This window comes from Sarcophilus harrisii, chromosome 1, assembly GCF_902635505.1.
Source record: "Sarcophilus harrisii chromosome 1, mSarHar1.11, whole genome shotgun sequence".
Classification (NCBI taxonomy): Eukaryota; Metazoa; Chordata; class Mammalia; order Dasyuromorphia; family Dasyuridae; genus Sarcophilus; species Sarcophilus harrisii.
This window is the reverse complement of record NC_045426.1, coordinates 469,667,579-469,679,361: the sequence shown is the minus strand read 5'-3', so window position 1 is coordinate 469,679,361 and position 11,783 is coordinate 469,667,579. Positions and strand designations below refer to the sequence as shown.

The 11,783-nt window shown below is 34.3% G+C and overlaps 1 protein-coding gene across 1 annotated transcript; it reads left to right on the top strand.

The window, feature by feature from the left end:
• The first annotated feature begins 9,785 nt into the window (after positions 1-9,785).
• NPBWR1 (neuropeptides B and W receptor 1) lies at positions 9,786-10,811 on the top strand. Its single transcript, XM_003759785.2, has one exon. It carries the CDS (start codon positions 9,786-9,788, stop codon positions 10,809-10,811), a length of 1,026 nt encoding a protein of 341 aa, XP_003759833.2.
• The last annotated feature ends 972 nt before the right edge of the window (positions 10,812-11,783 follow it).

Here is an 11,783-nt window from a genome sequence, read left to right as displayed (position 1 = left end):
CTTTTACAATCTAGCACCAATCTCTCCAACATCATTTCACATCACTTCTCCTATCTTATAATAAAAATTACAACTGGTCTTCTCTTTTTTCTTTATATGTGACACTTTATCTACTATTTCCATTATTTTAACTGACCACATCCATGCCTGGAATACATTCCATCTCTACCTCATAGAATCTGTCTTTTCTTTCAAGATTCAGTTCAGATACAAAGCTGTACAAAAACCTATCTCTAATCTCCCATTTGCCACTGCCCTTCCTCCTAAACTACCTTGTACTTAACTACATTTCATTTCTTTATATTAATTCTCTTTTTATTTATTTATGAACAGTAATATACATATACATATGCACATATATACATATATGTAAACATTTTCTCTTTCCCATTAGAATGTAAGCTTCTGAGAGTAAGGAATGTTTCATTATTGTATCATGAGTATCTATCATGGTGTCTGGCATATAGTAAATGTTTGATAAATGTTTTTTGACTCATTAGTTGATTGATTAATCTTTGATGTTTCAGTGTCATCTGTAAAATGATGGAATTAGATTAGATGACCTTTAAGATCGTCTCTAGTTCTATGAGCCTTCAATTCCTATTGAATTTAAGTTTATTAAATTTGGTACATTAATCCAATATATTTACATCCTTTTGGGTTATTTGCAAATTTTATTAAGCATAGTGCTTGGAACACAGGTTTCCAATTTATAGTCTATTTCTTTTTCTATCACACCATGCATGCAGGCATGCATGTATGCATGTTCCTTTAAACTCTTTAAACATTATACTTATAGGTTTCTATTTTTTCTAATATGAAGCTTTTCATTGTCCCTCAAGCCCCTATGAAATATCCTTCTCTTCTATTTTCCAGGATAACTAAAATATAACAATTATGTTGTGAGTTCTAATTTCAAAAACAATAACAACAACTCTATAACAAAGTGATATCAATTGGTCCTAAAAAGAAATATATTAATGAGATAGTTTGGGTTTTTTTTTTATCATTGATATGGTTTTAAAGTTTTCCCTCTATCTGTATATGAATTATCAGTTCAATTACTTTCACTGAACTAATAATTTACTAAATATATAGTAATTCAGTAAAACTGTCCAAGTGCTTAGTACATGCAAATACAAATTTTAAGAATTTCAGGCAGTGGGTAAATCTGTTATACACTATGTATTAACAGAAACAAATGATAAAAAATAAAATTAATTAAAGTGAAATATAAAATGTATAGAATATAGAAATGTGATATTTGGGGAAGATACATTCTTTATACATCAAAAATTACTTTGAGGTAGATTGCACTATTCTGTCATATAGAAGATCTTCCATATCCTGCAATTATCTTCCAGGGGCTTAAGAATATAGCAATCTTAAAAGAAATAAAGAGAAAGGAGGAGAAGAAGAGGGAAATCACTATCATCACATAATAGCACTGTCTAAGGTAAAAAAATATATTATAAAGGAGTTAAGGATGGAAATTCAGGTATCCATGAAGCTTACTATAATTTGAATTGAATAGGGAAAACTAAACACAACTACCCATACTTATACATACACACATAAAGATTTGGGTCTAGAAATATATAGGGTGTTGCTGTGGAAATACATCAGATATTACAGTGGAAAAATATGTTAGAATCAGTACAGATAGTATAGATCTGGTAGCACAGTGGATAGAGTATTGGACATGGACTTCAGATGTCTTGAGTTCAAATCTAGTCTCAGATATTTACTAGCTGTATGAATCTAGGCAAGTCTCTAAATTTCTATTTTTCTTAATTTCCTCAATTGTAAAATGATGATAATAACATCACACCTTATAGGGCAGTTATGAGGATAAAATGAGATAACAATTCTTAAAAATCCTTAGCACAATGCCTAGCACATAATAGGTATTATACAAATATTTGTTCATTTCCCCCACTATTTTTGTAAATCACAAATGTTAGGCAAAATTTCTTTATTTTACTGGCTTACCTTATGTAAAGAAGATGGTCAGAACAAAGATCAGAGATCAGAGAAAGTATAAGCAGATGGAGAGAAATACTCATTTAAAAATCATAACTATGAATGTGACTAAGATGGACAAACTTATAAAATGGAAGAGAAGCTAATTGAATTAGAAAACAATGCAACAATGCGTTATTTTTAAAAAGAAAGAAAGAAACTCAAAAGTTCCTGTAAAATTAGAACTACAGGTTGGAACATAATGTATTATACTTGAGTTGAACTAAAATTAAAAGGACTTAGTACAATTATTAATTCAGAAAAGGTAACAATTCATATAGACACAATAAAAAAAGAATAGTAAGAAAATTACATTGTACTTAAAGGCACTATAAATAATGAAAATCTTAATACCTAATACACATAGCCAACTTAATAGGAGCAACACATTTATTTATTTATTTTAGGATTTAAAAAAATTATTATAGCTTTTTATTTACAAGTTATATGCATAGGTAACTTTGCAGCATTGACAACTGCCAAACCTTTTGTTTCAATTTTTCCCCTCTTTCCCCCCATCCCCTCCCTCTCTCGGCAGGTTGACTAATATATGTTAAATATGTTAAAGTATAAATTAAATACAATATAAGTATACATGTCCTAACTTATTTTGCTGTACAAAAAGAATTGGACTTTGAAATAGTGTCCATTAGCCTGTGAAGGAAATAAAAAATGAAGGCGGACAAAAATATAGGGATTGAGAATTCTATGTAATGGTTGATAGTCATCTCCCAGAGTTCTTTCACTGGGTATAGTTGGTTCAATTCATTACTGAGGAGCAATATATTTAAAAGAAAAGTTAATTGTAGGGAGAAATAGATATTAAACTATAATAGTTGGGGACCTTAATGTATCTCCTTCAGGCCAAGAAAAATCTAATAAAAAGAAAGAAGTTAAATATCTGAATGTGACTAAAAATAAAAGAATATACTTTTTTATGAACTTTTTTTATTTTCAAAAGATATTAGTGGATAATTTGACAACATTAACCCTTGCATAGCCTTGTGTTTCAGATTTTCTCCTCCTTGCCCCCACTCCCTCCCCTAGATGGCAAGCAATTCAATATATGTTAAACATGTTAAAATATATGTTAATCCAAATTTATACAATTCTCTTTTTGCACAAGAGAAATCAGATAAAAAAAGAAAGTAAATGAGTAAGAAAACAAAATGCAAGTGAACAACAACAAAAAGAGTGAGAATGTTATGTTGCAATCCACATTGAGTTCCTACAGTCCTCTCTCTGGGTGTAGATGGCTTTCTTCATCACAAGATCCTTGGAACTAGCATCAATCATCTCATTGTCAGAAAGAGTCATGTTCATCAGAATTGATCATCATATAATATTGATGTTGTCATGGGTCTGCTCATTTCACTTAGCATCAGTTCATGGAAATCTCTCCAGGCCTTTCTAAAATCATCCTCCTGATCATTTCTTATAGAACAATAATCCATAACATTCATATATCATAAGTTATTCAACCATTCTCCAACTGATGGGCATCCACTTAGTTTCCAATTTCTTGCCACTACGAAAAGGGATACCATAAACATTTTTGCACATGTGGGTCCCTTGGGTCCTTTTTCTTCCTTTAAGATCTCTTTGGGATATAGGCCCAATAGAAGCACTGCTGGGACTAAGGGTATGCACAATTTGATAACTTTTTGAACATGGTTCCAAATTGCTCTACAGAATGGCTGGATCTGTTCATAACTCCATCAACAATGTATCAGTGTCTCAATTTTCCCACATCCCCTCCAAAATTCATCCTTTTCTTTTCCTATCATCCTAGCCAATCTGAGTGTGTAGTGGTATCTCAGAGTTGTCTCAATTTGCATTTCTCTGATAGAGTGATTTAAAGCACCTTCTCAAATGATTAGAAATAGTTTTAATTTCTTCATTTGAAAATTTTCTGTTCATATCCTTTGACCATTTATCAACTGGAGAATGGCTTGGAGAATATATATTTTAGATGAATAGAAATAGAAAGAAAATTATACATTTTTGTAATGTAAATGACATCTTTGCAAAAATTAATAATATATTAGAGCATAAATATTTCTCTAAAAATTAATATATATGTATATATATATATATACATACATACATTAAACACAATTTACTAATTGCAAGGTAATAAAATTATGTTCAATAAATGACATTTAAAGAATTTAAAAGCAATTGGAAATAAGACAATTCTAAAGAAATAGTGTCTCAAAAACAAAATTGTTGAAATAATATAATATTTCATCAACTAAAACAAAATAAAATAGGCAATATAACAAGACTTATGGAATGCAACTAAAGCAATTCTGAGGGGGAAATAAATAAGTAAATGTGTGTGTATACATATACACATATTTTCATTAACTAAAGAAAGAACAAATCATTTGAATAACTGGATTAAAAAAATGAACAATAACAGATCAAAAATCTCCCAAAGCAATAACAAATGAAATAATCAGAAAAAGAAGAAAAAAAAATTGGTTTTTGTATATTATGTGATGATTTACTTAGAAAAACTTAGGATGAGTTTAAATTAGTTGAAACAATAAATAAATTCAGACAACTTGAGGGATATAAAGTAAATCTAAATAGCATTTAATATTTTACATGTCAGCAATAAAATACAACAGGATGAGCTAGAAATAAAATTTCAATTCAATATATTACACAAGCTTTAAAACATTTGAGTCTAGATCTTTCTTCCAAAATTCACCCAAGATTTATATGATTCCAGCTCTGAAACACTATTTTCAGAAATAAAGGCAGACTTAAATAATTGGAGAAATAGAAATTGTTCATGGATAGGTCAAGCTGATATAATAAAAATGACAATTCTACCTAAATTAATTTACTTATTTTCTATTGTGCCAATCAAAATGAATATTTTCTAAAATGACAAAAGCAATAGTTTATAGAGCTAGAAAAGTAAATAAAAAGGAGGAACAAAAGGTCAAGAATCACTATAATGTCATGAATGATGGGGTAAAAGTAGGAATGGAAGGAGTTTATCAGTATCAGGTACCAGATTGTACTATAAAGTAGTAATCATTAAAATGATTTGTTTTGGGGCAAAGATAGAGAGATGAATTAGTGGGACAAATTAAGCATGCTATATAGCAAAAGAAACCACATTAACAAAATGTTTCCATAAATCCCAAGACCCAGGTTGATAGAAAAAGTATTCACTGACAAAAACTTCTGGGAACGCTGAATAGCTTTTGGTACAACTTAAGTTTAGAAAAATATCTTATTATATACTAAGATAAGCTCCAAATGGACAGATGACCTAGAAGTAAAATGTCATCAGAGGAGAAAGGAAGAAATTATCTTTATGATCTGGACTGGAAGAATTTAAATGTTAGAGTATCATGCAAGATAAAATTGTCCAATTTTGATTTTATAAACTTAAACTATTTTTGCACAAACAAATCTATTATACTTTAAATTTGAGGGGAACAGATGAATAGATTTCTATGCTGTTTAGGGAATGAATCTGAAGTTTAAAACCTGGCTTCACAAGAAACTCAAATGTTCCTGTGTTTCCATAGTGCATTAGACAATCAAGTAACTTCTGAGAGCCAATAACTCAAAGGAATGTCATAACATGAATATGATACTTTCTTCTTAAAAATTAGATTTTTTCTTTTCAAAAACAATGCAAAATAAAAACCCTTATTTAGTTTTTGTAAACTCAAAACTAAGGTCATATCATTCATTGCTCAATCCTAAGTACTTTACCTTATTAGTCTCAACATCAAATAAGCTTACATGTGTGATAGTTAATTTAACAATGGGATTTTTACTACAATTAAATGTGAATGATTAATTCCAGTTTTTCCATCTCTGCAGAGTTATGCTATGAAAACACTCTAATTTAATTTTAAAGCATCAGAGTGAGCAGTTTCTTTTGTAGAATGGAAAAAAGCTTTCATTAATTGCTTTTTAAACTTTAATCAACTGGTCACTTTATTCAAAGTGATAAATCTCATAGCCCTTTATAAAATCCCTTAAGTACATGAGTTAGGGTCATGGAACGTTTCCTATAAAGAAAAGTCCAGTATCATTAAATGAAAGATATAAACTGAACTTATCCCTTTAAAATGGTCCCGTGAGGCAAACAAAAATATTATTGTTATATAAGTGAGGGTTAGAAAGGTTCAGTCATTTTTGTCCATAGTTACAAATTTGTAACTGGATTCAGGATTTGAACCCAGGTTTCCTGATTCAAAACCAACTTTCTTTTTCCTATATACCAATTGCCTCTCTTAAAGCATTTTTTAAGGTAACAGTAATAGTCTGTTCGGAAATAGATTTTATAGATGAAGATATCCAGAAGAAAAGGAAACAGGTTCCACAGATGAACCTGTCATTTTCATGCTTCTTCTTGTTCTTGTTCTTCTTGTTCTTGTTCTTGTTCTTGTTCTTGTTCTTGTTCTTGTTCTTGTTCTTCTTGTTCATCTTGTTCTTCTTGTTCTTGTTCTTCTTGTTCTTGTTCATCTTGTTCTTCTTGTTCTTGTTCATCTTGTTGTTGTTGTTGTTGTTGTTGTTGTTGTTGTTGTTGTTGTTGTTCTTCTTCTTCTTCTTCTCCTCCTCCTTCTTCTTCTCCTTCTTCTTCTTCTTCTTTGACAATCCTGGCAACCTAGAGTTCCCTGCAGACTCCTACTGTTGCTGCTGCTACTTATTCCAAAATTGTGTCTGACCTCAAGGTGAACTCTTATTCCATTAAGGTTCTCTTGGCCTACACCTGGATAAACTCCTTCTTTCCTCAGTTTAGCTGAGAAAATGTTGAAGTTTTCTTGGTAACTAAGAGATAGTCAATAAAACTAAACAGAATTGACAAATTTATATAATGCTTATGTCATAGGAAATACAGTTTAGATGTCAACATTCTTGGCTGGCATAGTTTTAGGTACTCTGTTTCTATTCATTTCTTGAATCTTATGTCAAATTTTTTACTCTTGGACAAATCTCATCTTTTCTTTTACTGTTGGGACACACTTTTAGATTTAGACTCACTGTAGGATATGTGACCTCCAGACTTGTATTCTTTTCTTATTTCAATAATTTCAATTTTTTTCAAAACCATAATTCTTCCACTGAGTTTTTGTTTCATAGTTAAAGAATGTCTCTAATTCTCAGCTCAGTCACAGAATTGACATGAAGGTCATGTTCTGAGTTTAACTACTGATCAAACTCATGAAACACACTTCAGGTTATGTCTGATGACTCAGATATTAGGTATCTTAAAGAAGTGATCTCTTTCCTACAGTCCTATTGTTTCAACTTTCTACTCTCAAAAATATTTGAAACAGTACTATTAGAAACTACTATTGATAATATACCATTAGGGGAAAAACTAGAAAATAGAAGTAAATACTATTAGTAGTAATAGATAATTTCTATGAAGAATATTTTTTTTCTTCTATAGTATGTTAACCTGAAATTTAAGAAATACTACATTATTTCTCTGAGCTTCACTATAAATTATAGGAATTACATTAATTTATTTCAGATTCAGTGGAAAACATGATGGATTTCGAGTCAGAAATTTTGTGATTGTTTTTGTGTCATTTTGGATACATCTGGATCTTTGAATCTTTGTGACCTCATTTAGGGTTTTCTTGGTAAAGACATTTCCTTCTGCCTTTCATTTTACAGATGAGGAATTGAGGAAAACCGGGTTAAATGACATGGCCAGGGTCATAAATCTAGTCAGTGTCTAGGGCTCAATAAGTCTTCCTGACTCTCACCTCAATGTTCTATACAGTATACCATCTAATAGTCAGAAGCTCTGTATTCAAATCCTTGCTATTTGTGGCCTTGAGCAAGTTAACCTTTTGATTCTTAATTTCTCATCTGAACAAAGGTAGTTTTACTAGATTACCTCCAAGCTCTAAGTCTGAGATCTGATAATCCTTCTTCTAGTTATCTATGACCTTTATATAAAAGTAGTGGGATGAATTACTAATATGCAATGAATGGTATAGTGAATTGTAATATTGTAATAAGAATAGAGTACTGTACTGTGACTTGAAACCTTTTCATATCTGTCTATCCCTATTTCTTCATTTATAGATGTAATACTGGCACCATTCTGTCATGGTTCCTATGAGGGTAAAATAAGAAAATATATATGTCCTGTCTTGCAAACTTTAATATACTATTAAAAGTTAGATATTATTATATCTAGTGTACCTTCCATTTTTAATTGTACTGATTTGAAGTACTGTTTTTATGAAGAATTTACAAAAGTATCTGCATTTAGTAATATTACTCAATTTATATGTGAAAGACTTAGTAATATTACTATTAATATCCAAGTGTTTCATATATAAATTTAAAGTCTATATTTGCTTACGTCCCATTTGTCTAGAAATGGGAATGATTTACCCTACTACAACTGAACTAAAGTAATTTTATCTTAACCTTTTGAGGAAAATATTTTAAGAAGTAAAACGTCTTTACTTTTGCTTTAATGAAAATTAGCTTATTAACTATGATTTACATTAAGTAAGTCATTGTCAAAGAAATCTTTTATTTCTTACAGAATAAGTTACAGTAATAGGTCGACTATTCCAACATCCCGTTTTTGCTTATTAAGAGCAAGGGAAAATCCTGCTGGGTTACAGTAGTTGCGTCTGCGCCCTCTTGCTCAGTTTTGCAGTAGCTGGGCTAGTAGTCATGGAAGACTAGAAAGAGCTGTCCAGGATTTCAGCAGCCTGGAAAACATTCAGAATTGGAGCTGGCCAGAGTTCCCATTTTGTGTTTCGGATTTTCAGTTTTACAAGGGCGGTTATATTCGACCAGCAGGTCATCCCGAAGGATACTCGAAACAGGAAATTACTAAGGTAAGCTTACTTATTAAATATGAAAGAAAACTAAAGAAAGAGAACTACATATTTGCTATTAACTCAGAAAGAGGTAAAAGGAACAATATATGTTCGATAAATAAATGCAGCAGAATTTGCAGTGGTAAATTACTTCAGTGATATTGTAATTAGAGTGTATTTTTTTCATAAAAAAGGCTAGTCTGGGATGGTTTAGGACTCTTTCCTCTTGACCTTGCCCCTCCCTTTATTTTATTTGAGATAGTTTACTTGTTACAATAATATGCCAACAGGTAGGGGAATGATCAAATAGAACCAAATTGCACTAGAAGATGTATAATAATACCTTTTCTCTTCTCCAAACATTTCCCTATAGACACACGCACGCGCGCTCGCGCGGCGTACACACACACACACACACACATACACACACCCTATTTTTTTTTTTTCCAGCTAAAATATCTTGGTATTATTTTGTAGACCAGGAATCTAGAACCCAGAGGTCTTAATTTGTGCTTTATAATCATTTTACAGCCTTAAACAAGTCAGAAGTGACGGGACCGTCTCTCCAACTGCCTGTAACCCACTGTCGTACTGGTTGAAGAGATTGCCAATGATGTTTCCAGAGCAGCTTTGAAAAGCCACAAGTGAAGAGAGTTTCTTCTCCTGGTCCCGAACTGCTTCTGAGGTCGTGCTTTTCTCTGACCACAATGTCCATAGCTAGGCACTTCCGTAAAAGAGGCTATAGTTTGAGAAGAAAGAGACTAGGTTGCTAATGATAGAGGGGAATAAGAGTAACAAGGCGAGAGCTGGTACTAACCTCTCCCATCCCTAATAGATTTTCCCTCTTATTTCCATCTTTTCCCACCCCTTCGCCTCCAGAGAGTGCACACAGCTTTCTGGAACCTAGTGATTCTTTGCTTTAGGAAGATGTACAATTTAACTTCCAGTCCCGGAGCAATGAACTCGTCCTGCCCGAATCCAGAGCGGGGCTGCTCCCAGGAGCTGGCAGAAGACGTTGTGGGAGAGGCCGGGGGCCATAACGCCTCTAGCCCCGAGCTTGCCCTACAGCCCCTGTATATAGCTGTGCCCGTCATCTACTCCGTGATCTGCGCAGTGGGGCTGACAGGCAACACAGCGGTTCTCTATGTCCTGCTTCGGGCACCCAAGATGAAGACGGTCACCAACTTGTTCATCCTGAATCTAGCCATTGCAGATGAGCTCTTTACGCTGGTGCTGCCTATCAACATTGCTGACTACCTTCTACTGCAGTGGCCCTTCGGGGAGCTGATGTGTAAACTCATCATCTCTATAGACCAGTACAATACCTTCTCCAGCCTATACTTCCTCACAGTTATGAGCATCGACCGCTACCTGGTGGTGTTGGCCACTGTCGAATCACGCAAGATGGCCTTTCGTACTTACCGGGCGGCCAAGGCAGTCAGTTTGGCAGTCTGGTTCCTGGTCACTCTTATTGTCCTGCCCTTCACAATCTTCGCCCAGCTTTACGAAGAGGAGGGTCGCCTCCAGTGCGTCCTGGTCTTTCCCCAGCCAGAGAGTTTTTGGTGGAAGGTGAGCCGCATCTACACACTTATCCTGGGATTCGCCATTCCTGTGTCCACTATCTGCATCCTCTACACTATCATGCTGTGTCGGTTGCGATCCATGCAGCTGGACAGCCATGCCAAAGCCCTAGATAGGGCCAAGAAGCGTGTGACCCTCATGGTGCTGGTCATCCTGGCTGTGTGTCTTTTCTGCTGGACGCCTTATCACCTTAGCACCGTGGTCGCTCTCACCACAGATATCCCGCAAACTCCAGTCATCATCGGAGTCTCCTACTTCATCACCAGCCTGAGCTATGCTAATAGCTGCCTCAATCCTTTCCTCTATGCTTTTCTCGATGACAACTTTCGGAAAAGCTTCCGGAAGCTGGTAGAGTGTCGGGCCTCTCCCTGAAGTTTTGGTTGACTCTTGAAAGCTTCTCTTTCATTTCCTGCCCACACACTCCGTTCTCTTCCTGGGCCCTCTAATCCTTGAAATCTCAGAGGGGCAACTAGCAGTCTGATTTATTATGGTCTTCCTAGGGGGAAAGTGGGGTAGTTTGATCAAAGTCTTTTCCTCAAGCTTTCCCCTCTCCCTCCAGGTTCTGCGAATGTGAAAATATTTTCCATTTTCTTTGCACCAACTTTTTCTTTTCTAAAGTTTTCCTTGGTGTCTTTGCTTAAATCTTTCCTTTAAAGCCAAACTTAAGTTAAACAAAACTCGAGCTTTGGGGAAAGAAAGGGACCTTGTAAGAAAAAATAAAAAGAAAACGGTGAAATCGATGCTCACCCCTCCACCTCCACCCCCAATCCTCTTTACTCCTTTTGCGTTCTATGCTCTGTTTTACTCGAATGTTTTGTTTTCCTTGAGTCTAACCGGTGAAGGGTTATCCTCGTCACTGGCCTATTTTTCGGCTTTCTCCCTTTTTCTTCTCGTGTGTTTTAGGTTCAGAGTGGGGACAAGCCTTTTCTCTTGGTTGCTAAACAATCTTTCTCCACACTGTGTACTTCCTTCTACCCCATTACAGAGAGGCATAAAGGTCTAGGAAGTGCCCTGGCGCTGTGAGATACTGACCATTAAAATCTCTTCCAGGACTCTTTTGAAAGGAGGATGTGACTTCGAGGAGTAAAGCAGTGGGTGACTTCCCTTCTGAACCTTTTGGGAAATAACTTGTGTAGTTAATAGGGCAGATGGAGAGAGAAAAGGAGGAAAGAAAGGAGAAAAAAAGGTAGGAATACATTTAGAAAGGAGACTAGCTGAAGTCTCTGAGAGGATTCTGAGTCTAGGGGAAGATCAATCACTTTTATAAGGCAAGCTGACATTGTCTCAAGTGGGAGTTTTCCTCTTCAAACTGTAGTCAGTCAAACACCTGTTTCTGCTAGTCTT